General features: G+C 51.5%; 1 protein-coding gene across 1 annotated transcript; it reads left to right on the top strand.

The window, feature by feature from the left end:
* Positions 1–2,302: 2,302 nt before the first annotated feature.
* Positions 2,303–7,060, top strand: SOX7 (SRY-box transcription factor 7). The gene is made up of 2 exons (XM_028114228.2): positions 2,303–2,555; positions 6,138–7,060. Exons 1-2 carry the CDS (start codon positions 2,318–2,320, stop codon positions 7,058–7,060), a joined length of 1,161 nt encoding a protein of 386 aa, XP_027970029.1. The 5' UTR covers positions 2,303–2,317.
* The last annotated feature ends 17,674 nt before the right edge of the window (positions 7,061–24,734 follow it).

Genomic DNA, 24,734 nt, shown 5'->3' with positions numbered 1-24,734 from the left:
GTGGGCTTAGAAGGGGTCCAGGGATCCACGGCTGCAGCGCAGGTCCTCCTCCCGAACCCCCGGTTGAGGTCCCTTATCCTTCCTTCCTTACCCCAGTGAGGTGCCCTCCCGCGCCCTGGCGCGGCCCTAGCGCCCCGCGGTTCCTAGAGTACCCCGGCCTAGGGATTTTTCTTGAGGAAATTTCTGGCAGAGGGGTCCAACATAGGAAATGGCCTAGGCTTCCCGGGGTCCACCTAGACTGTGGAAACATTCTCTCTGCTTCCCCTCCTCCGTCTTCCCCTCCCCCCGTTCAACCCGCTCCCCGCTTGTCCCTGGTGCCAGCCAGCCCCTCTGCTCCACCTCGGGTTCCAGGATGCTCTCCTGGCTGCGGTACACACACTTTCCAGCCAGCACCTGCTCCTTTTGCTGATCAGCTCTGGCCTGTGAGGGTAGCGTGTGGAGCGCATGGGTGTAGGGTGCTGCTGCTGGATCCTGCCGGGAAAGGAGAGGAGAACTGAGCAATCTGTTTTATGAGTAAAGCCCATTCCGGGATGAAAATTATCCGGGATTCTATAGGTTAAAATTGGGACTTAAAAACAGAGAAGTTGCATTTCTCCATTCACTTGCCTTGGGGTCTGTGGGGCCTTTCTGGGAGCTCATGTTGCACACAAGGCACTTATGAACTCGGTGCACACTAGGACATTGAAATTTGGTCTTAGAATTTACAGGGCTTTACATCTAGAGTTGTATTAACATCAAGCATCATACAGAGTTTAAGCTTTAACATATCTCACCAGATCTTCACAACAGCCCTGTGAGATCAAGTCTTATCATTGTCCTCCTTTTAGGTTTAGGTAAAAAGGCCTAGAGAGATACCTGACTTGCCCAGAGTCACACATTAAGTAATCAAACACTGAAGACAGGTCCTGACTCCAGACCCCAGGAGGGTCCTCCCACAATGCTACCTCCTTTCAGGGTCACTTCTACTAAGCCCTGAATAGGGATGGCGCTCAGTAAATATTTGTAGATTGAATTCCAGGATCTAACCAAGCCTTATGATTGCCGTGTTTTATACAGTAGGGTGTGTCTAAGCCTTATTTACTCACTCACTTATTCATTCACTTATTCGGCAGTTCTTGAGGGCCTACTGTGTGCTGATGCTGCCATAAGAGCCAGGAGGACAGCCCTACTCACAGGAAGCAGGGGATCATGTGAGCTCTCCTGGAGGCAGAGGGCTGGCATCTTGGAGAGACTGCCCTCAGCTCCCAGCTCTCAGCCCTCCGAGTTGAGCGCGGGCCCAGAACCTGCCATGCTCTAACCTGGGGAGTCGGAAAGGCTTACGGGAACGCGGGAGGGGAGGGCCCGGAGCAACTCTACTCCGAGGAGCAGGACAGCAGGACGGACACAAGAGAAAATACAACCAGAAGGAAATTCCCTGAGAGAAGAGCTAGAGACAGGGAGCTGGAGACCCCGCGGACTTCGGAGACAAGCGCGGTGTGGAGATAAGGGTGTTAGAGGAGAGAAATCAGATGGCAGAGTGAATAAAGGAGAACTGAGAATGCAGTCAAGCCCTCAGGACAGCCTGGGAGTTGCGGGGGCGTCGGGGGTGGGGAGTAGGGGCTTGGTGAGCACTGCATAGAACCCCATCCGGAGTGCATTCCTAGTCCTTGCCAGTCTCTGGCCGCCAAAGTTGGCTGGGAGCGAGATTGTTGGAGCCCAGGTCACTTGAGAAAAAGAGTAGGAATGTTCTCTTCAGAACGGTTCACACGCTGCTCTGGGGGGATTCATGGTCAGACCAGTGTCTATCGCGCCCGGCCAGGCCTAGCGAAACCTGTTTGGCTTCGGTTCTCCAGGGGATTCCAGGCGCGGGAGGAGTTGGTGGAGTGGGGCTAGGAGAGGCCACGGCCAGTCGGGACAGGGCACTGGAGTCTGGCTCCCGCTCCGGGGCGAGGGGACTGCGGGCGGCGCCCGCCTCCGGGCTCTGCGACACCTGCACCCAGAGCGGGCGGGACCGGAGGCGGCCAGGCGCGGATTCCCCGGAGGGACTGGGAGGCAGAGAGCGGGCCAGGGCGGGCACGGGGAAGTGGCCCTCCCTCCACTCTCCCCCTCCTGGCAGGTCGGAGCCGGGACGCGGTGGCCCAGGACGCAGGGAGTGGGCCCGCGCCGAAACGGAGGGAGGGGCCGCGCCGCCTTCGAGAGTCATTGGAGGACGCGGCCGCCCGAAGCTGATAAATAAAGGGACGGGCCGCGGCTGCCAGCCAAGTTGGACGCCCGACCCGTGCGAGGGCCGGGTTAGCGCCTGCCCTGCGAGGCGAAGCGAGGGGACCCCCGTGCGGCCATGGCCACGCTGTTGGGAGCTTATCCGTGGCCCGAGGGGCTCGAGTGCCCGGCCCTGGAAGCCGAGCTGTCGGATGGGCTGTCGCCGCCGGCCGCCCCTCGCGGGCCGGGGGACAAGGGCTCGGAGAGCCGTATCCGGCGGCCCATGAACGCCTTCATGGTATGGGCCAAGGACGAGAGGAAACGTCTGGCGGTGCAGAACCCGGACCTGCACAACGCCGAGCTCAGCAAGATGCTGGGTGAGTAAGCGAGCGAGCGGGCGGGGCGCCCCGGGAGGTCGGCGGGACGGGGGCGCGGGCGGAGGCGGGCCCCCGGGGCTCGCGGCTAGGGACCGGGGGTGGGGGTCCTGCGAGGGCGCGGGAGCCTAGGTAGGACCTGGCGTGTGGGTATGCTCGGGGAGGGCTAGCGTTCGCTGTGCCAGCGAGGCTGGGCATCTGTGCGAGCGTGGGTATGCGCGCAGTGACAGGGATTCAGAGCAGGGACACCTCGACGAGGCCCAAAGTGAAACCGCGCGGCCCGCTGCGGCCGGCCAGGAAGCCCACTCGCGGGAACAGGAGCGGAGTTTGGGGTCCCAGGGGACAGGCGGGGCCGACAGCGGCTAGATCCCGGTTGCCCGGCGACCGGGACCTGCGCGCACACAGGTCAGGACGGAAACGCAGAGGCTGGGTGGAACCGGTGTTTGCTAGGAATACCGAAGCGGGAAACACACCATTCCCTGAACTTTGCCACTGGCACGCTCACAGAAGGAGGTTGTAAATATTATTAAGGAATATTCGTCAAGAGAGACTTTGCGGGAACGCATCCCTTCTTTAACTTTATTAAACCTACAGCAAAAAGTACGCAAATAGGCTCGATTCGATAATGTATTTCTCAATCTCGGGAGTGTAGATACTGTGATTGGGATGCTCAGGGTGGCCAGTGAGGTCTGTCCTGGAGCCTGTCACTTTCCAAATGCTGCTACGCAGTCCCAGCAGGGACAGCGGGCCTGGGGACAGGGATGAGCCAGACCGGAGGGGCCCAGAGAAAGGATTTAGGGCACGTCCGAAAATTTAGAGTTGGAGTCGGTTTTCGTTGAAGTTTCTTCTTTCCCGCGTCAGGAGCTGAGTACTTTCAACTCCGCTCTACTCCTAACCTTTTTGCCCTTCCACGGAGGTTTTATTCATTTTAAGTTGTGGGACCTTTTGAAGCATTTTGTCGGCACAGTGGGACAAGGGAAATTATGTGGTCACCTGAGGTTGACCTGACCCTCCCCAGCTGCACCCCCCCCCCAGAACTGAGCCTTTTTCCTTTTCCCTCCTGAGCTCCAAACCATGGAGTGAGGGCTGTCACCCACCTTTCTGCTGGCTAAACCTACAGGCCCGCAGAGAGGGTTCTTCCTGCAGTGTAGATGCCCTTTCAAAGCTGCTGGTTTCAAAAAGTCTCCTACCCATGGCCCAGTCCCCTGGCTAGATATGCCCAGGACACACTGGTAAGTCAATGTCTTAGTGAGCCCCTTTCTTCATAAAAAATATTAAATATTATATTTCATACTGTGTGGGCATAAAGACAAATATATTAATATATACAACAGTAAAGCATTTACCTGAAAGTTCATTTTTTTCTTCAGGTTTTTGAAGAAACGAAAATACCTTTTTTTTGTGTGTGTGTGGGCCCCTCAACATTTTTTTTTGGTGGGCCCAGGCACTGTGCCTTTTGCTCAAGGGCAGCTCCTGTGACCAGGAGAGAGTGAGGTTTCCATTGTAGGCCCAGGCCAGAGATGGGAGAGGAGCTCAGGCCAAGAAGCCTTTTGGGACTGAGGCTGCCTGCTTCCCAGGGGGCGGGCAGTCAAAAGGACCTACCTGACAGATGCCTCTTGTGAGCTGATCCCTGTTGGTGATTTGCACTTAGGCTTCCAGAGGTTATAATTCATTTTGCAGGGAAGACACTGATTTCTTCCTGCTTAACCACATAGCCCCTGGCCCTAGGGTCGGGGTTTTTAAAAATATGGACTTTCTACACCTGTTAATAGGGGTGCAGCAGGATGATCCACGTCCACCCCATGATCTTGCCCAGCCCTTTCCTTTCTAACCTAGGCAACTTTTTTGCCTCTAAGCTTTCCAATCTTTAACATCAAAAACTTCATCTAGTAGCACTACTATTTTTAGGATACTATGAATAAGAAGGCACATAAAGACAGTTAATACATTTAATGGCATTTAAAATGACTATTTTATTAATACTATGACATCCATGTACACTTAGAAACTAGAGTCACATTAGTCCACAGACAGGGTGTGGGGTGTACCAGGATCTTGGGACTCTTGCAACAATTTTGCAGTCTCAGCCACAGGGACTGCTGACGAACTCCAAACCCAGAGTTCCTGACACATTTCAAGTTGCCCTTTTAAGTGACAGCTAAATTATATTAATTGATGACTCTGTCACAATAGTTGTAAACTTTCATCCCAATGGTAGTGCGCCCTTTAATAATCGCCCTCCTCCAGTGACCTCTGAGGGCCAGGCATGCAGATTCGGCCAGTGCAGGTACCGAGGTGGCAGGATACGTAGCTCTGTACTGGGCCCTGTGCCAAGGGTTCTGGGTGGGACATGTGGCCCCTTTCCTTATAGGGCACGTGGGGATGGGGGTACATACCTCCAAGCTAGTAGGATTGGTAACTTCAGGATACATTAGAGTCGGGTGTGTGTGTGGGGCCGGGGGGCACTTCCAAAGTTGCAGAATCCCAAGTTCACCCAGGGAGGTAAGGGTCCAGAAATGACCTTCAGAAAACCAGCAGCCAGTGGGATGTGCAATGAATGTACTGACAAATGAGAGAGAGATGCTAAAGCAATTTACAAAACAACACAGAAGGGAATAAGGATGAATAGAAAATCCAAGTGAAACCAGCACTTTAGCACCAGTGGGCTACAAGTTTTATAGTGAGGAAAAGAAGAGACCCAGGGAAGTCAAAGAATTTGCTTCTGTAAGAAGAGTCAGTGACCGAGCAACTGCCCCCTGCCACAGTCACAGGGTACTGATTAAGTAGAGAGCAGGAAGTCTTATCGTGAGTGTGTGTGTGCTTGCGCACCTGTGTGCGTGTGCACGCATGTGTGTGCGTGTGCACGCATGTGTGCGCGTGCGCCTGTGCATGTTGCAGGCAGATGCGAGCATTCTGGCAATGGGCTTCACATGGCAGGGTCCTAACTGACCTTCAGATGTGAGGGATAACTGTCTGTTCCCCTAAGTGAGATCCTGTAATTTACTTAAATCTGTGAAATGACGGACTGAGCCTGAGTTCCCTCACAAGAAGGCCTGTGGGATTTATGCCATAAATACAGCATCACTTGCTGAGAGGCATTGGTGATCAGCAAAGGCAGAGAGTTTTCATTAAAATGCACAAATGATTAGACTTGGTCCACTTAGGGTAAAAAAGAGCCCAGATCAGTGTGGTCGTTATATATTTTTATCGTGTATCTGACATTGGGTCCGGTGGGCCTTTCACTGTGAATCCCTCATTGTTTACACGTTTGCGTTATCTAACGGCTTTTATAGGAGAGGTGAAAGTGATCGTGCGCGTAGTTGGCGTTAGTGGTTTTGCGGGATGCAAGCGGGAGAGATTGGTTTGGCCTCACAGTGCCGAGATCTGGGCTGGGAGCGGGTGCGAAAAGTGTGGTGTCCTTTGTGGAGAGGGCGGGTAACCGCGGGTGGGAGGTGGGATGGGGGATGGAGGCGGACGGCGTGTGCGAGTATGGACGCTGGGAGGCACGAGCGTCTGAGACAGGTGCACCGGCCTCCCCAAGCCGCGCAGATGCTGAAAGTGGCCTTCTCTGACTTGTGTGAGCAGGAAAGTCGTGGAAGGCGCTGACGCTGTCCCAGAAGAGGCCCTACGTGGACGAGGCGGAGCGGCTGCGCCTGCAGCACATGCAGGACTACCCCAACTACAAGTACCGGCCTCGCAGGAAGAAGCAGGCCAAGCGCCTCTGCAAGCGCGTGGACCCGGGCTTCCTCCTGAGCTCGCTCTCCCGGGACCAGAACGCTCTACCCGAGAAGCGGGGCGGCGGCCGCGGGGCGCTGGGGGAGAAGGAGGACAGGGGTGAGTACTCCCCGGGCTCCGCCCTGCCCAGCCTGCCGGGCTGCTACCACGAGAGGCCAACTGGCGGCGGCGGCACCCCAGGCAGCGTGGACACTTACCCATACGGGCTGCCCACGCCCCCGGAAATGTCGCCCCTGGACGTGCTGGAGCCGGAGCAGACCTTCTTCTCCTCCCCTCGCCAGGAGGAGCATGCGCACTCCCGCCGCATCTCCCACCTGCCGGGGCCCACTTACTCCCCGGAGTACGCCCCCAGCCCCCTCCACTGCGGCCACCCCCTGGGCTCCCTGGCCCTCGGCCAGTCCCCGGGCGTCTCTATGATGTCCACTGTACCTGCCTGTCCCCCGTCTCCTGCCTATTACTCCCCTGCCACCTACCACCCTCTCCACTCCAACCTCCACGCCCACCTGGGCCAACTCTCCCCCCCTCCCGAACACCCCGGCTTTGATGCCCTGGATCAGCTGAGCCAGGTGGAACTCCTGGGGGACATGGATCGCAATGAGTTCGACCAGTATTTGAACACTCCTGGCCACCCAGACTCTGCTGCAGGGGCTGTGGCCCTCAGTGGGCATGCCCCGGTCTCCCAGGTGACATCAACAGGCCCCACAGAGACCAGCCTTATCTCCGTGCTGGCTGATGCCACGGCCACGTACTACAACAGCTACAGCGTATCATAGAGTCCGAGGCAGCCAGCCCAGCCCTGCGTCGCCGCAGCCCTCTCCTTCCCGCGGGCTGAGCAGAGAGGCGACCGCGCAGTGCTACCGGCTTTCCTCCGACCGCCGGGGGTGTGCAGGTCCGAACTGTCCGCGGGGCAGAACGGGGCTCTGCTGGTCTGAGTGCCCCTTTGCTCCCTGCCGCCTACATTTTGAGCATATTCCTTCAAATGGGTTCTCATTGGCTACACCCTGGGAATAAGGCAAGGTAGTTGCCAAAAGATGGTTTACCGGCAGATTTTCATTTACTTCTCCCGGTCCCCATCACGGAAACCAATGTGTGAAAATCTCAGCGGCATTCACACCTCTCCAGCTTCTGTCCCAGACGCATGGGGTACAGCCGTTCTGATCTTTGGGTCCCCCAGGTGAGAAGAGCCCTGGGCTGCGACCCAGAGGACCCCGGGTCCCATCCCAGTTCTGCCTCGGAGGGCTGGAGGGGCCCGCGCTCGGCTCTCTTCCCCTTCCAGCCCCTCCCCCAATCTGTAAAGTGGGGGACAGACTTGACATCTAAGGCCCCTTCTGCTCCAGAGTTTTCTGACCTAGGATTCTTTCAAGGCTAATTAAAAAGAAAACAAAAATTTGTCTTAGTAAAATTCATTAACGTCCAACGTGGTGATAATTCCGGGTGCGCAGCCCAAGAACACATGGCTTTCTGCGCTGGCATTGCCTTCCCAAATGATCGTGGTCTTTCAAAAGTACTCTTCCAATTTGAGAAACAGCATTCCTCTTGATTTGGGAAATTAACCACTAGGGTTGACTGCATCACTGAATGTGACTGAATTCAAGCCACTGGTTTTTAAACCCATTTTTTAAGATAAATTATTGTTTTTATCACACACGTTTCAAGAGAATATACAGAGCCTGAATCTATACAGTCAGCGTGTGTGAGACATGCACAACACAAACACCTTCCCACTCATCCTTCAATGCATGTCTGTATAGCCTAAATCAGATACTCTTGTAGATGTTGGCAGTTTCTTGTCAACTCCCTGTTCCGAATGACCCCAAGAGCAGGGAACCTAAAAAGAATTTCTACACCGCAACATCATTTACCTCCCATCTGAATATGTTCATTTCTTGAGCAAAATTTCAGCATACTCTCCCCTCTGCGGGTGCAAAAGGAGCTTCCTTCTCCCTGTCTCTGACTCCCCTTCTTCCTTTCCCGGGATTTCTTTTTCTCTTCTTCTCTGTTCTTCCTCCACCCCTGAGTTGCCCACGAATTCGAAGATCCCCTGGTTTAAAAATCCTACACATGATTCCTATGGCTGAGATAGGAATTCACTGTCCTCACCAGACAGTTGGTTCTCGGGAACATCTTCAGCTAACACTTCAAAATAACTTCCCCTCCCTATACTGACTTCCCAAAGAACAGAAACGCACTGTGATTCAGAAAATGTTTCTGAGCCCTGACCCCACCCCAAAAACATTTCCATCCTTCTCACAAACCTCCTTTGAGGGAACATACCTAGCAATGAGGGAAAAGACAGTTGTTTGTCTTTTAATTGCAGCATATTATTGCCTGTATGAAATATGTAAGTGTTTTATATATTCTCCTATTTTTAGCTTATATTTTATATTGTTGAGAGATCCTTTTTTTTCCTTCCAAGGCGTCCTACTATAAAATTACTTATAAGATATAATTAATCTTTATGCTATTGCTGTATGCGACATTTGGTAATAAATGGTAAATCATTGACAGTATGATTGACTGGTGCAGCCCAGAATGTATATTAATAATCTTGTAAAACATTATCACAGACATTAAGCTAAACTGTTCCATTTTTTTTTTTTTTGTAAGAGATACACATGCTTTGGAACGGTTGTAGATATTGATCTGTCTAAAATATTTAATTTAAATAAATGTTTTTGTACCATGACCATTCTATCATTTGAATTATAGTTTTGCAAACAGAAAAGGTTTTCCAGGGAGGCATAGATATTATGCCCAGTTCTCCTTTATAGTACTGGTCAAAATATTTTCTACATCAGTTTTTTTATTTTAGAAAGTTATCTTGTAGGGTTGGTTTATTTTATGAATTATGGTAAAGAGATAAAGCCTAATTTGACACATTAGAAACAGTGTTGTTATCATGAATATTGAAAGAAAAGACCAGTTCATAACCTACCTGCAGAACAATTTTCTCCTCAGGATGACTTCACACTTGTAGAGTGGAATGAGGTGATTATCAGGCACTTTCAAGATAGGACGTAAGTTCTGCCCAATTTCTTCCTTAAGGCTGCCATGTTTTTTTCCTTCTTTAAAATAACCTAGAAAAATACCTAGCTTTCTCTCTTTACTATGCATTTATTGATGTGGTATAACAAGACATCGCAGGCTTTCAAAACCCGGTGGAATGTTGTGGAGAAGGGAGGGAAGCGCCTGGATTGGTAATTAAAGGATGTAACATCTTGTGAGGTTTAGGATTAAAATCCCAGCCAAAAAGTGCCTGGAAAAAGCTGATGATTCCTCAGTCCCCTTGCAGGTCACCGTGCCTGGCTCCTCTCCGTGGGGGAGCAGTTGTTACTTGTTCAAGTCAAGGGTAGCCTTGTCTCCTCCCAGGGCCAAGGAGTGGGTTCCGGGAGGGCCCAAATGGGCATATGTTCAGCCTTCAATTCTGATCATAATCTATAGTCATTACTTTAATAGCACTTTATAGATGTAGGGAAATTTACGGCAAGTTTTATGGGCTAATCCTCACTCATGATCCCAGGTGGGGCCCTGTCATCCATCCACCCCACTGTGCAGCCAAAGACACAAAGGCCCACGGTGGGAGGTGGGGCAGTGTAGCTCACCCCACCCGGTTAGGGGAGGCTGGAGTTCCCACACTTCATCCCAGATACATTTATTGGCAGCGTCAGTTGAACAGCCTAGAGGTTTCATGCCTCTTTTAGCGCTTCACCATGGCATGGAACAACGTGCGGTCCAACTCATGCCTATCACAGCCCCGGGGAAAGAAAGAATGAGCAAAGAGGAAATTACAGGGTCAGAGTCAGATGAACCCCGAATTCACTGCCATCCAGGCCCACCAACCGTGGCTGGCTAGCAGTGGCAGTCTCCAGGGTCATCAGCTGTCCAGAGGACGCGTCAGGCAGTGTCTGCACAGGACATGGGCTCTCGGCACTGCCAAACGGGCATTTTTCTTTCCAGTACGTACTGTGGGGGCAGGGGCGTTGTCCCTGCCTCTGGGAGAGCAGGAAACAGGCCGGCGACAGGGCTACTCTTTCACTTCTGCTCAGCCGTGAGTGAAACAGTTATGTCCAGAAGCCGGGAGTATTTTGGAGTTTTAGCTGCCCGTTCTGATAACCCACCTGTCCTCAGTGACAAGAGCACCTTTTGCTTTGGCTGATGAGAATTGATGGGGTTGCCCTTTTTTTTTTTTCCTCAAATGTAGATGTGACTATTTCATTCTTCCTTAAGATCCTTCAGTATCTGCGCATCGCCCAGGGCACCCAGGGTGAGCACAGAAGTGCGGTCATGTGAATGCAATGAGGTTCCTGCTTCTGGGCTTCTCACTTACTAGCCCCGTAATGTATTCATATGCCAGGCCCCCGGCCCCGCCTTCCCAACTGTTTGAGCTTCAGGACCCACAACACCTGGCTTGGCCCCATGTGAGTGCCCCTATGGCTAACCTTCTTCCTCTTTCCAGAAGCCTTGAGCAGCATCCCCCTACCCACCATTGGGTGCCTACTGCACAAAAGACCTATTGTTCTCTGAAACGTTTTCCTTTCCCATACTTCCATGTTTATCCCGGGGGAGACCCTCACTCCCGTCACCTGTCTGGTGACATCCCACACACCATCCAAATCCAGCTTACATGTCCCCTACTCTGCCTGGCAGAGGGGCCAGTTACTGTTGTCCCTGAGCTCCCAGGGGTCTTGAGCAGACCTTGGTAACAGCACTTACTGCTTGGCAGTGGAATCATCTACCCATATGCATCTTCCCCAGCAGGACAGACACATAGTAGCTGCTCAACAGTAACATGAATGAATAAATAAATAAACATCTGAGGTATTCCAGTTCATCTTGGTGATATAGACCTAAAACCTCCTGGGTCCCTATTTCCCCTGCCCACATCTCTGGACACCAACACCCTAGAGCCTTTTTTGTGTGTCTGGTTCTCAGGGTTCTGGCTGGATGTGATGCATCTGTGGCTATTCACTCTCACCTGCTAGACTGTAGCCTGTAGTAAACAGGTCAGGAATAGGCACAAGGGTGCAGCAAGACAATCTCCTCTCCCATCCCATCCTAGAGCAGCTAAATAGAGTTGAGGGTTTTAACATTTGTAACTGCCTGTTTTCCTTTTGAAAATTATGCTCTTGATTTCCTCCCAGTGAAAGGGATTTGGAAGGAAGAGAGGGGGGAGGGAGAAGAGCGGGAGGAAGAGAGAAAAGAGATATATTTATCTATTATCTATCTATTTATCTATCACCTATCATATTTTAATCTATCCTTCTATCCATCCATCCATCCATCCATCCATCCATCCATCCATCCGTCCATCCATTTATCCACCCACCTGACCCACCCATCCATCCGTCCATCCATCCATCCATCCATCCATCCATCCATTCATCCATCCGTCCATCCATTTATCCACCCACCTGACCCACCCATCCATCCGTCCATCCATCCATCCATCCATCCGTCCATCCGTCCATCCACCCACCTGACCCATCCATCTATCCATATCTGTCTTATCTATCATCTATCTTCTACTGGTATTTAAATTCTCAAAAGAGACAGTCTTTGTAGAAAGTTTAGAGAGTAAAAGATCATCTATTATCCACAACTTCGAGACATTGCTGGTACTTTTTCTACATAGGTCCATCCAGTCTTTAAAATTTTTTTTTCATCTAGCTCTATGTCTACATATGTCTCTTATAATAGGCATTTTTATTCATTAATACTAAGTAAACATTTTCTTGTGCTATCAAACTTAATTTTTCTGCAAAAGGTGTTTTCCTGCCAGTTGAAACAGCAATTTGGAAAAAAGAAAAATTAGCCACTCCATGACTTTGACATTACTATTTTCAATATGCTCATTTTGGTGTCCTGAACTTGCCAGGCTTGTATTTGTATATTCAAAATTGTACCTGGTGTGGGCGCCTGGGTGGCTTAGTCGTTAAGCGTCTGCCTTCGGCTCAGGTCATGATTCCAGGGTCCTGGGATCGAGTCCCACATCGGGCTCCTTGCTCAGCGGGAAGCCTGCTTCTCCCTCTCCCACTCCCCCTGCTTGTGTTCCTGCTCTCGCTATGTCTCTCTCTGTCAAATAAATAAATAAAAAATCTTTAAAAACAAAACAAAACAAAAAAACAAAATTGTACCTGGTGTGATCACAGGGTAGATATAGAGTCCACTGGTATTTGGCTTTATTCTCTCAAAAATCAGAAAACATAGAAGTTTGGCCATATTGATATTTATCTTCATACTATTATTTCTTATACTTATTATTACTCCAGAGCATTAATGTGGTTTAATTCACTTGACTGCCCCCTTGCTATTAGATCTCCCACTTTTATTTTTTTCCATTATAAGTAACACTGCACTGAACATTTCCTTGTTTATGTCTTTGGCTTGACTTCCAGCAGGGAATCACCAGATCTAGACATATGAACAAGTTTACAGCTTTTGCTTCAAACTGCTTGTTTGTTGGGTTTCCCAAAGAGTCTCAATTGATAACCTAAGCACAAAATGCCTCCATTCAATTCCCAGGATGAACTAACTCTTTCTCAACAGGAAGAATTAAAACCCCTGAAGACTACTTATGACTGATATAAATCTGACCATGCTCAATTGACTTCACTTGTCCTGGTGGCTTTGTCTTCCTGAGGACCTATTATGTGCTTGCTGCTTGTTTCCATCGGCAAATTGTGAGTGTTCCTTTCCCCAGACACCACAATGGGTGGCATGCCCTTCCCTGAGCATCAAGTTACTATGTAGGGGAAAGGATTATTCTATCAGCAAGGCCGCTGGGTTGGTTCCAGAGTCCCTCAGAACTCTATCAGCCCTGCTGGCTGCATTCACAGGGCGCTCAGAGCTCTAAACTCTCTAAGAGGGTATCTGGAAAATGCCTGGACCTGGAGGCAATTGTCTGATCTTACCCCATCACTGGATTTTAATGAGGACTTGGATAAATCCCTGGACCTGTTCTCTCCTCTAAGGAGATGGTGAATTTGTAGACACTTGAGAAATTGTAAGCTTTATATGCATGTACAGGATACCTATTGTCTATTTTAGATTTCTTTAAATAATTTAGTGTTTTGTTTGTTTGTTTGTTTGTTTGTTTTAGGCTTGGAGGCTGGTACTGGTTTGAGAAATCTGGAGCCATGTGATTGTCCTACGGGGGTTGCTTGTGTGAGAGAAATAAGAGAGAAAATACAATATGGCTAAGGGGATTGCAGATGACTCACTCAATTTCTTTGTCTGGATATTGAGTGGGATTGGAAGAGACCAAGGGGTCATTTAGACCATTCTCCAGCCTCTACTGAGGGCTGCCTCTTAGCCAGTCTTAGCAGACGGCTTTCCATCTGATCTGAGTCCTTCAGAAAAAGGGGTCATTCTCTTTGTAAGCTAGTCTAACAACTTCCATCATCAGAAAGTTCTTTCTTGTACCTCACCTAAATCCTTCCTGTTTCAGTCTAAGTCCTTGTGGGCTTGTCGTCATCTGTGGAGAGAGACACGTTTGTCCCCATCTTGCCCAGGTTGCCCTCATCCCTGCAGGCTGGTGGTCATGCTCCTCTGCTCTTCGCTGTGGGGCCATGTCTGAGGCCCGGGTAGGGTGTGGTTTCCTCCAAGTCCTCCCTGAGATCTGTGTTCCCCTTAATCAGACGCTGAACTTTGTAGGGATGTGGGAGGGGCAGGAGGAGGAAGGTTTTGTTGTATGCTGCGTGAGAGAGGGAGGCTGGGGATTTCACCAGGGAGTGGGAGCGTGGACTCTGTGGGCACTTTTGGAATGTTCTGCATGTAGGTATAGGGTGTAGTCATATCTCAAAGGGTCACACAGCTGGGTCACATGGTGGGTCCCCTGGCCCTGCTCACCATGTTTCCACAGGTCACTCATCTTCCATCACTCTGAGGGGTTGTGGGGTAGCACAGGTCTGGGACAAGTGGGGGGCGGGAAACTTAAAACAACAAAAAATGTTCCAGTGGATTCTGGAAAAATCACTGGATTCTGATGAATGAAGAGTTTGCAGCCCCAGGGGCCTCAGGGAGCTGGCTGTTGCATCTTGGAGGTTCTGATGACAAAACCTAAAGGTGGGGCTGTGACTTCCGTGGGGAGCAGGTCACGTGAAGGGGGCAGGTGGCCACAGGCCTCCACCTGCTCCAGCCTGTGTCTCTCCATGCCGTCTAGTTCTTATCATGTCAGAGAAGCCAGAGAGGTGCTGAGCTCTTCCATTCCAACCCAACAAGTCCTGGAACCTGCTTTTTCTTCATTCCCTTCCCTGAAAAGCAGAAGCACCAGCTCCACAGCTCAGGGCACTGTGAAGGTCAGGGAAAGTGTGTAACCTTAAAATCAACAATAAAGTGATTTGTTCTGATGATGACCGTCACTCCACCAGGGGTGTCCTCATGTAAACAGAATAGTTACATTTTCACTGGCAAGAACATGGTGCTTGAAATTAGGAGATTCTCATCCCAATTCTGTGACCTTGAAAAAAAATCACTGGAGGTCAGAGCTGGAAGGAATCATTGTTATCATGCTGTCAACCCCCAGGTTTGATGAGAAAGGAAATGGAGGCCCAGAGAGGTCAGGGTACTGGCCTGAGAGCAGGCCACCAAGAGTAGAAGCGGGTGCAGGGCTGTGGGGGGAGAGCTGCGACGGGGAGGTGAGGGGTGAGACCCTTCAGGACCAAGGTGGTCAGTCTTCCTTAGCCAAGCAGGGTGGCTAAGACAGGGCTGTGGGTGAGGGTGCCCCCACGGCTCTCTCTCTGCTGGAATAGGGGTCTCACAGTGGGCAGGGGCTAGTGGCATAGGTGCGGGGGTGTGGAGTAACGGGAAGAAGGAGCCCTGGGAATGAGATGGGGGGGGAGGTGGGAGCACTGTGGGTTAGCAGGCCTTCAGATGACCTCTGACGTTTCTTCTTGTACTTCTTGAAACGCAGCTGGGCTAGGTGGGTGCTGGCCCGGGAGAAGGAGGCTGGAAACAAGCCTCCCAGAGGACAGAATCCCAGTGCATTTTTCTGGGAGGCGGGCACATGACCCTAGGGTTCCCAGACACCACTTCAGTGGTGGCTTCTGAGGGCCAGAGGCTGGCCCAGAGGGGCCCGATGAGCCCACCCGGACCTCTCCGGGAGCCAGCGGAACCCTGGGTTGCGCCTCTGCCATCCCTGCCTACCAGCCCCACCGTGTCCAGGCTGTAGGGGCCCCAAACGGTGGCAGGGGCTCAGGGGCGGCTGTGGGGCTGGGAGGCCAGGGTGCCAGGGCAGGGCTCCAAGCGCAGTGGGCCGCCACTCTCCACGCCGCCTGTCCGGTGGGCTGGAAGGTGAAGAGGAGAGTAAAGGCATGGAGGAGGGGCCTTGAGAGGGCGGAGGAGCAGCCGAGCTGCTGAGTATTTTCCTGCCCATGGGAGCTGCTGTGACCAGGAGGAGGAGGAGGATGTGGCCGGAGCCCAGTGTTTCCTGCCTGATAAGCCAGCCCCTCCCTGGGAGCCCTGGCTGGGCCTACCTTCTTGCCCGGAGCCCTGCCCAGGGAGGGACTGGCTGAGGAGGAAAATCACTTCTCCAGATTAGCTCGCCCAGGCCGAGCCTTCCTTCCCCGCCCCCGTCCCCACGGCAGCCACAGGAAATGAGGCTGGGGCCCAGCAGCCCAGAGGTCCCCACCTTCAGAGCACTCAGGCTCCAGGCCCAGGGACTCTGGTCTGTCTCGGGCCCCACCGTCCAAGTGCCTCAAGAGCGGAAACCTTCATGCTCCAAAGTCAACCATTTCCAGGGGGGGCAGTGACTGCAGAGCTTTCATGTGTTTGTCAGATCTCATGCCTGGAGTTGGGGCCTAGAAAACTGGTCCCTTGACTCACGGTCAGTCCACACAGCAGCCCCCTCCCACCTGGCCCACTGTCCAAGGGCACAGAGTGTGGGGGGCTTGGGAGGCAAGACGCCAAGCGGCTCTGGAGACCCAGCCCCTGCCCTGCTCTGCCCTGACAGGCTGTGTGGCTGGGGTGAGTCTCTGATCCTTTCTAAGCATTGCTACCCACCTCCCCCCGCCCCAGAACTAGGAGGGGAGAGCCACGTGGGAGCTAAGGCCCTGCCTCCCTCCCAGCATTCATTATCGAGGACTGGACTCAGGGCACTCCTGGAGCAGCAGGGACAGTGGCCATCGCTGAAGAGGGTTGGCACCCTGAGGGCAGTCCATCCCCATTGAGGGAGGGAGAGCACCTACTCTTCAGTGTCATCTTGGGCTGACCTGGCTTCATGCTCCCCTCTCTTCTGCCCATAGAGAACATTCTCTTCTGGTTTCCCACCCACCACCCGGTCCCCCGAGGCCAGTCTCCTCTTGGAACCCAGGGTGCCTTGGCTCCAGGTTGGAGGCAAGGGTTGTGCGTAGGTTCCCAAGCCAAGGGAGAGATGCTTTTCAGAGAACACTGTTTCGAAATAAGGACAGAGTCCCAGAGAAACTGCTCAGAGGCACATTCACAGACACAAGCCCCACCGCCTTCCCCACAGCCCAGACCTTCTTCCCAAACCACTGGTAAAGGCACCCCCCCTTCCTTACCCCCACCCTCCCAGGGAAGCTGATTCTTGGTAACCAAAGTGCCCAAAGGGAGTATTTAATCCCAGTACAGATGAACACATACTTGCCTAGGAGAAAACATCTACATAGGTGGGGACAGATATCTGAGTATGCACACTCACATGGGTGACCAGGCAGCCCCTCTACCTTCACATTTGGGGGTGCACTGCCATTTATAAAGCACTTTCACATTTGGTGTTTCATGTGATTATCACAGCAATTTCTACATAGGTACGGTTATGCCCCTTCACAGGTCCCAGAGCTGATGCTCTGGTGGGGCGAAGGGGCTAAGTAAGGTCACATGGCCAGTAAGTGGACAGGGACCCTGACAGAGGATGCTCCCCGGGGCCTGCTCCCTGAGGTGAGCATCCACACAACCACAGCTGAACCTGAAGAGCCCAGGTACAACACAGGAAGGTCCAGAATTCCCTGGGCAGCAAGACAACCTGCATCCTGGCTGAGTGCCCAGGGTCACCTGAGCAGCCAGGCCTTTGCAGTCCTCCCTGATAGGTGGTCTCCTGGTCACAGGTTACCTGGAGATAAGATAGGTGGGTGAAGGGGAGAAGATTGGGGTTTACACCTTTCCATTTTATGCTCTGCAGGGCTGGCCCAGCCACATACCTGCCGTGTTGCCGTGTGACCTTGGGAAAATCACTTTCCCTCTCTAGGCTTCCAGAAATTAGGAGCTTATACTCAACAGTGTCCAAGGGGCAGAACGCTCTGCATCTCTGAGACTGCGAAGGAGAAGCAAAGAAAAGAGGGGAGCTCCCCTCCTTTCTGTTCCTGGCCTCAGCACGGGGAGTGGCCTTAGGGAGGTGGTCGTGGTGGGGTGTCCCTGGGCAGGCGTCACTCTGAGCAGAGCCGGAGCTGTGGTTCTGACATCCAGGTCCTGAGCACCTCCTATCACATCATCCTGTCCTGTCTCAGCTGCCCTGGGGGGGGGGGGCACCCAGCCTCTGTCACCGGGCTACATCATGAGGCCCCCAGACACCCAGTCTGGCCCTATTCCCCTGTGTCACCTGGCCGCACCTCCTTGGGACTCTGTCCCCCCTTACCTACATCACCTGATCTTTCTGCGTCTCCACACAGCCTGTTGGGCTGGACAGGATGAGGTAAGAGGCCTCTGTCATCCGAGCCCGGCCTGGCAGGTCCTCACGTAACCCTGACACAGAGGAGCAGCCCTCCCCGTCAGTTATGATCTGGTACAAACGCTGCTGCTGGGCCCCAGCGGGATGCTGGGATTCCTCCATTCCTCCATGGTCCATGGAGACTTCTGGGCCCTGTCCTGTCAACCCCACTCCTAGGCCCTCGCCACCATCACTCTCTGGCTATCACCCTGAGCCTCTCCCCTTCCAATCCCACTGGAGGTTCTGGAAGGTCTGGAAATGTCACCCTTTGGCTTAAACTTTTGCCCACAGTGAAGCTCAAACTTTTCAGAAGATATTCAGTGCTCCCACTCTCCTGGCCAGCCGCTTCTCCCCTGACTCACTCCCCATAGCACAGCCTGTGTTCTGGGCACAGTCAATTTCCAAATAGGACCTGTTTCCTCATACCCCAGTGCCTTTGCGTATGCTGTTCCCTCAGCCTGGAAAGTCTTTCTCCCCTTCTTCACTCTGTAGATTCGTCTTTCATGTCTCGGGACCCAGTTCAAATGTTCCCCACTCAGAGAGACTTTTCCGCCTGCCCTCCACCCATCGGACCTACCCGGTCCCCGTCCTCATCCCAAGCAAGTTCACAGCCCCATCTGCATATTCCACAGCTCTCACACACAGCATCTACATTGCGATGAGGCAATCTCTTTGTTTTTGAGCCTCTAGCTTCCCACTAGTCTGGGAACGTGTTTATCTGGGAAGGCATCTTATTTACCTTTGACTCCATGGGACCTACTTTGTGTGAGGCACATAGTAGGGGTCCCATCAACCTCTGTTGGATGATAGGACAGCTCTTCAGGGTTCAAACACTTACAGGTCTGTCCTCTGCCCAGTGTTTGATCTTAGACAAGTCACTTCGTTTCTCTGTGACTCAGTTTTTCTGTCAGTTGGTACTGGTTTACGTCAAGTTTTCAGATTAGGGTAATAAATAGAAGCAATGGGAATAGCTCAGGAGATGATCAATGGGGAGATAGAAATTTCTAAGACAATCCCCTCTTGATGATCCCTGGAAAAATTTAATTCTACACTGGCTCTCTGCCACCTCCTAGCCCGCATTCATACCCCACCCTTGGCCATCAGTCAGGAATGCAAACTATTTGTAATATTGCCCCTACCAGAGCAGATTAGGAAGAAAATTGGGGCTGCATTTGAGAAGATTATATATATTATATATATACACACACATATATATATACATATATATATATGCACACACGTGTGTGTGTGTGTGTATGCACAGCATTTATCACGGTAAGGAGCTGGCTGTTAATTCTACAGTTAAAAGGATGCTAAGTTCACTTTGGAGGTAAATTTAGCCCTTTGGTAATTTACCTTTTCTAGGCCTAATTAAAAAACCTTTTATTATTTCCTCTATTAAACATGCTATGTAGTTACATACAGAAAACTTAGAAATAGATACAATGAGAGAGAGAAAGAGAGAGAGAGAGGGATTCCCCCCTATAATCTCCATGCAAAGGACACCTGTTAACATTGTGTTGTATTCCTTTCAGACTTCTTTTTTCTAGGTATATATGTTGTGCTTACATGAGTATTTTTTTAAACTTTATTTTAGCGTATTGGGATTACATTGTTTGGTAGCTCCCTTTTTAAAAAAAGTGAAAATGTAGCCTGAATATGTTTCCGCATCAATGCATGCCTCTTACTGGGTGATGAACATTCTGTTGTGGGCTCTTCTAGAAGTTGCTTTTCCCATTCCCTATGTTACCAGACCCAGTGAACACCCTGTAGTTTGCTGAAGAAGATCCCAGATGATGAGGATCTACCTCTTCTACCAGAATGAGCAAAGTATACAATCCCCACCTTTGGTTTCTCAGCCTTCGCTGGACCCCCTTTCCAGAAGTGCAGCCACCCCTAGGACTCCCTCCCGTGCATGTTCTCCAAGAAGTGTGTGGAGCTTTCTTTCCAGTGGTGTATATTATGAAAATAAATAGGCACAGTTTTCACTTTCTAAGTATGGGTTTTGTTTTCCCACTGAATGTCAGCTTTCAAACAACACACCCCCTCCTCTCTCGTATCATGCAGCCCCCTCCCCACGCAACCAGCTGCCAGTCAGCTCTGGTGGGAAAGGCTGCTCTGGCACAGGGAGTGCGGGCTCAGATCTGGGCGGCCAGGGACACAGGGATGCCCACTTTCATTGCCACGCTGGGTGCCTGGGGGGGAAATGACTTGTCTGAGGTTTGTTTAGTGAGTCAGCAGCTTGGCCCAGCTGCCCCGAGAGTGCTGGGAATCGGCCCCAGGCCTGGCCTGCCAGGCCTCAGCCTCTGACGTGCACCGTCTTGCTCAGGGCGGAAACCTCTCTTCCTGGGAAGGCGGGACAAAGGCCCTGGGGTACGCGCCTGAGGCTGGAGATGCCTCCCTCCGCCAAAAACTGCATAGGGTGCTTCTGGGTGGTATTTTCCTGTGTGCGTCTTCTCTGTCCAGCCAGACTGTGACTGGGCAGGACATGGTCTTCCTGTCTCCTGTACCTTTCCAGGTTGAGATCCGTCCAGCACATTGCTGCAGGGGAGAGAAAATGTGCACAGAGGGCAGAGACTTGGACCCGGCTCTCAGCTCCTCCACTTGCTAGCTGTGAGAGCCAGAGTGAGTCACCTCATTTCCTCAAGCCTCAGCCTCAGTTTCCTCAGCTGGAAGAATGGGGACACAGAGACACCCCCCCCACACCCGGTGGATAAGTGGATTGAAATCTCATGCTGTCATCTAGTGACTCAAAGCAGGTGCTTAATAAATGAGCAATGTTCCTTTATGCTTCATCTTGCCACGGCCCATCTGGGAATCACGGTGGCTCCCTACTCTGGGCACACGGCCTCACATCTAGGGCCCTTTTCCATACTCCTGTCCGCAACCCTTGTCTGCACCAAGACAGGCTTTGTGGATGGGGCATAGCGCCTCAGTGAACACACAATTTACAGAACAACAGAGCTTGCTATGCAAATGCAGCTTCAGGCCAGCCCCCCCCCCCACCCCGGCCCCTTCTTGAACTTGGAGGACAGGAGCCCCCCCCCACTCCTGCACAGATATCCTGAGCCCCTAGGATTCTGGCAGCCAGACTTACCCTCCGACACTGCTGTCAACTCTAACCATCCACCCTTCTCCCCAGCAACGAGCCTTTGCTCAGGTTGGTGCTCCGTGCACTCAGATGGCCCGGCTTGCCCTCTGTCTCTCTGAAGCCTCCTTTCCCTGAGACCTGCCCTCCTGCGCCCTCCTGGGCCTGAATCCTGCCTCTCCTGTGACTGGTCCGCCCCTGCCTGCCTCCGGGCCTGCCACCCTCCATCACCTTCTGCCCTGTGGTGTTTTGGCTTTTCCTCCAGATGGAACCTTCTAGAAGAGAGAGATCAAATCAGTGTGATGGCTGATTTAGAGGAAAGGGTGGAGAGTTAGAGTTAGGTCAGGGTTTGAATCTCAGAAGGTTACTTACCAGCTCAGGCGGGAAGCACAGGTAAGTTCCCCGACCCCCCAGAGCCTATTTCCCTACCTGTGAAATGAGGATAATGAGGTGGAGTGCCTGGCGCTCCGTAGGCCCTCAGTATTAAGTTGAAGATGGCTTTTATTGTGTTATGTCCGCATTCTCCTGTGTTATGCCTCGCACACCCGACGGGGTCCTCAAATGCTCCCCAAAGGAGGAAGCAGCACGCTGTGGATGGGGTGGTAGCTGGTGTGAGTGACGGGGCTGTGGGGCCGTGACGGGGACACAAACTGCCCAGAGAGACCTCATCGGGCCCAGTCTGAGCTCCTCTCCAGTGTTGACACCCTTGGGCCTCTCACGGGTTCCCTTCCATGCTCAGTTTTAGAGAGTTTTCCGTAGCTGCTCACACAGATCAGAGCATGGCATGTCCAGGGGTAGACACTAGGAAGGGACTCAGAGGCAGAGCTTCCTATGGGGAAGGCAGCCCTTCCTGCATGTGTGCACGCGCACACACACACACACACACACACACACACACACGCACACCTCTGCCAGCATCAGCATCACGGTGGGGTGGGAAGAGCAGGGCTGGAAATTTTGGAAATTTGAGCCCTGGGTGGATGTTTTCCTTGACAGTGGCCATGACAGTGACCTTGGGCGAATCTCTTCCTTTCCCTGGGACTCACTTTCCTCCCCTGTACTGTGAGGTGGCTGAAGTGGATCCCTACAGCTCTAATATTCCATGACTCTGAGGTCAAACAAACTTCCAGTCTCAAATACATTAGTATCAAGGTAAGAGTTTACTCTAAAATTTCCGGTAGAATGACAGTGGCTGTCCAGGTGCAGGGGAGATTAATGTTGAGTAATGGCTGGCCACATTAATTAATTAATTTGCTTATGTAATATCAACCATTTATTTAACCCTTCATTTACCCAGTGTTCTGTGCCAATGTGGCAGATCAAATATGACTAAAAACATGTCACTCCCTGCACTGAGAGGTATGTCTGCTTTCCTATTTCCTTGATTCTGGCTGGGCCTAACACTGCTTTGGCCAATAGAATACAATAGAATTCAAATACAAAAAGTGGAAGTGAGGCTCTGTGTGCTCCTCCCGCTTCCTCCTACTTGGAGCCCAGCTGCCATGTTGCAAGAAAACCCAAGCAGCCGCATGGAGAGACCCACGTGGAGGAGAATCGGGGCCCCGAGTCAACAGTCCCAGCTGAGCAGTCAACAGCCAGCATCAACTTGCCAGCCATGGAGCTCAAGCATCTTGGAAGTGGATCCTTCAGCCTTGGTTGAGTTGTCCTAGCTGATGCCTTGCGGAGCAGAGCTAAGCTGTCCACATGAATCCTCCCCAAGTTGTAAAATCATGATTGCTGTTTTGAGCCACTGAGTTTGGGGATAGTTGTTAGCAGCAATAGATAATGGACACAGACAGAGCTAGTGCTGGTATATGGGGATCCAGAGATGAAGAAAGAGGTGTCTTAGCCTATGCTCCTCCCCAAAACAGAACCTAAGACAAAGGTTTGCTTGCAGCAGATAGTGTTTTTGGGAAGTGATATCAGAGAGCAGGAATGAAGACAAAACAGAGGAAGACAGAGAAGGAGGGAAACCAATATAGGGTGTGCCTCTGAGTTGTCCACCACTGTGGATGACTAGCGTTTGATCCCACTGGGACCTTCTGAGGATCCCTACACATTGTGTCTCAATATTGCCTGCCTGAGGGATGGGAGAGAGAAGCATTTAGCCATGAGCTCCCACTTCGAACTGGCTGGGTTGTTCCATGAGATGTTAAGCCCCCTGTGCTTCCAGGATGTGTATGCACGAGTGTCATGTGGGTTTCTGATGGTGCCCCAGGCTGTGACTTCAGAGAGGTGGCCAGGCAGGAAGCAGGAGGCATTTGGCATATGCTGGAGATGAGGTGTTGTCAGCATAAAGTGGATAAAATCTGCATGGAAGAGCTTTTTGTAGCCTTGGCTCAAAATCAGAGATGGGCCCGGGGCGCCTGGGTAGCTCAGTCATTAAGTGTCTGCCTTCGGCTCAGGTCATGATCCCAGGGTCCTGGGATCAAGCCCCGCATTGGGCTCCCTGCTTGGCGAGAAGTCTGCTTCTCCCTCTCCCACTCCCCTGCTTGTGTTCCTGCTCTCGCTAACTCTCTCTCTCTGTCAAATAAATAAATAAAATCTTTAAAAAAAAAAAATCAGAGATGGGGCCATGAGAAGAGGAGGTGTCTCACAAGAGATATCCAGGATGACATGGACCTTTGAGGAGCTGGCCTTCTAGTGCATGTGGTAGTGGCTGTTCCGTGAAGTTGTCAGCCTATCTCAGCTGCCCCCAAAGGCTGGAGTTTATCCTGGCCTTTTGAGTCCCAACCACCAGCTATCTCTCTTTTTTTTTAATTTAATTTTATTATGTTATGTTAGTTACCATACAATACATCACCAGTTTTCGATGCAGTGATCCACGATTCATTGGTACAGCCACTTTGGAAAACAGTGTGGAGGTACCTCAATAAATTAAAAATAGAGCTACCCTATGACCCAGCAATTGCACTACTGGGTATTTACCCCAAAGACACAGATGTAGTGAAAAGAAGGACCATATGCACCCCAATGTTCATAGCAGCAATGTCCACAGTGGCCAAACAGTGGAAAGAGCCAAGATGCCCTTCAACAGATGAATGGATAAAGAAGATGTGGTCCATATATACAATGGAATATTACTCAGCCATCAGAAAAGATGAATACCCAACTTTTACATCAACATGGATGGGACTGGAGGAGATGATGCTGAGTGAAATAAGTCGGGCAGAGAAAGTCAATTATCATATGGTTTCACTCATTTGTAGAACATAAGGAAAAGCATGGAGGACATTAGGAGAAGGAAGGGAAAAAGGAAGGGAGGGAAATCAGAAGGAGAGATGAACCATGAGAGACTATGGACTCTGAGAAACAAACTGAGGGTTTTAGAGGGGAGGGGGGTGGGGGGATGGGCTAGCCCAGTGATGGGTATTAAGGAGGGCACGTGCTGCTTGGAGAACTGGGTGTTGTACAAGTTAGTGCTTCTTGCCCTAACTGCCCCACTTTCACCAATAGCTCTAGCATTTTGCTAGAGAAATTCCAAAGCCTTTGTCCACCTGTCTGTCTTAAATGGTTCACAAATGCATTAGGGACATTTGGGATCCAGAACCCAGATGCCAAGGCTGGTTTACCTGAGAGGATCTGGGCAATTTTGAGCTTCCTCTGCTGTGGGGGTCATGGAGGTGGCATTTCCAGATTCTGCTGGAAGTCCAAAACCCACAGAAGGACAACATCCTGAGAAACTCTTCTAGGATGA

The sequence above is a fragment of the Eumetopias jubatus genome, unplaced genomic scaffold (assembly GCF_037043125.1).
Source record: "Eumetopias jubatus isolate StellerSeaLion01/CBP00866 unplaced genomic scaffold, mEumJub1_p1.0 scaffold_2, whole genome shotgun sequence".
NCBI classification, from domain to species: domain Eukaryota; kingdom Metazoa; phylum Chordata; class Mammalia; order Carnivora; family Otariidae; genus Eumetopias; species Eumetopias jubatus.
The sequence above is the reverse complement of the archived record's forward strand: the minus strand, read 5'-3'. Positions and strand labels throughout refer to the sequence as shown.

Coding starts and splice junctions, on each gene's coding strand:
- SOX7 (XM_028114228.2), top strand. CDS start 2,318: ATGGCCACGCTGTTGGGAGCTTATCCGTGGCCCGAGGGGCTCGAGTGC. Junction 2,556..6,137: donor CGAGCTCAGCAAGATGCTGG/GTGAGTAAGCGA, acceptor TTGTGTGAGCAG/GAAAGTCGTGGAAGGCGCTG.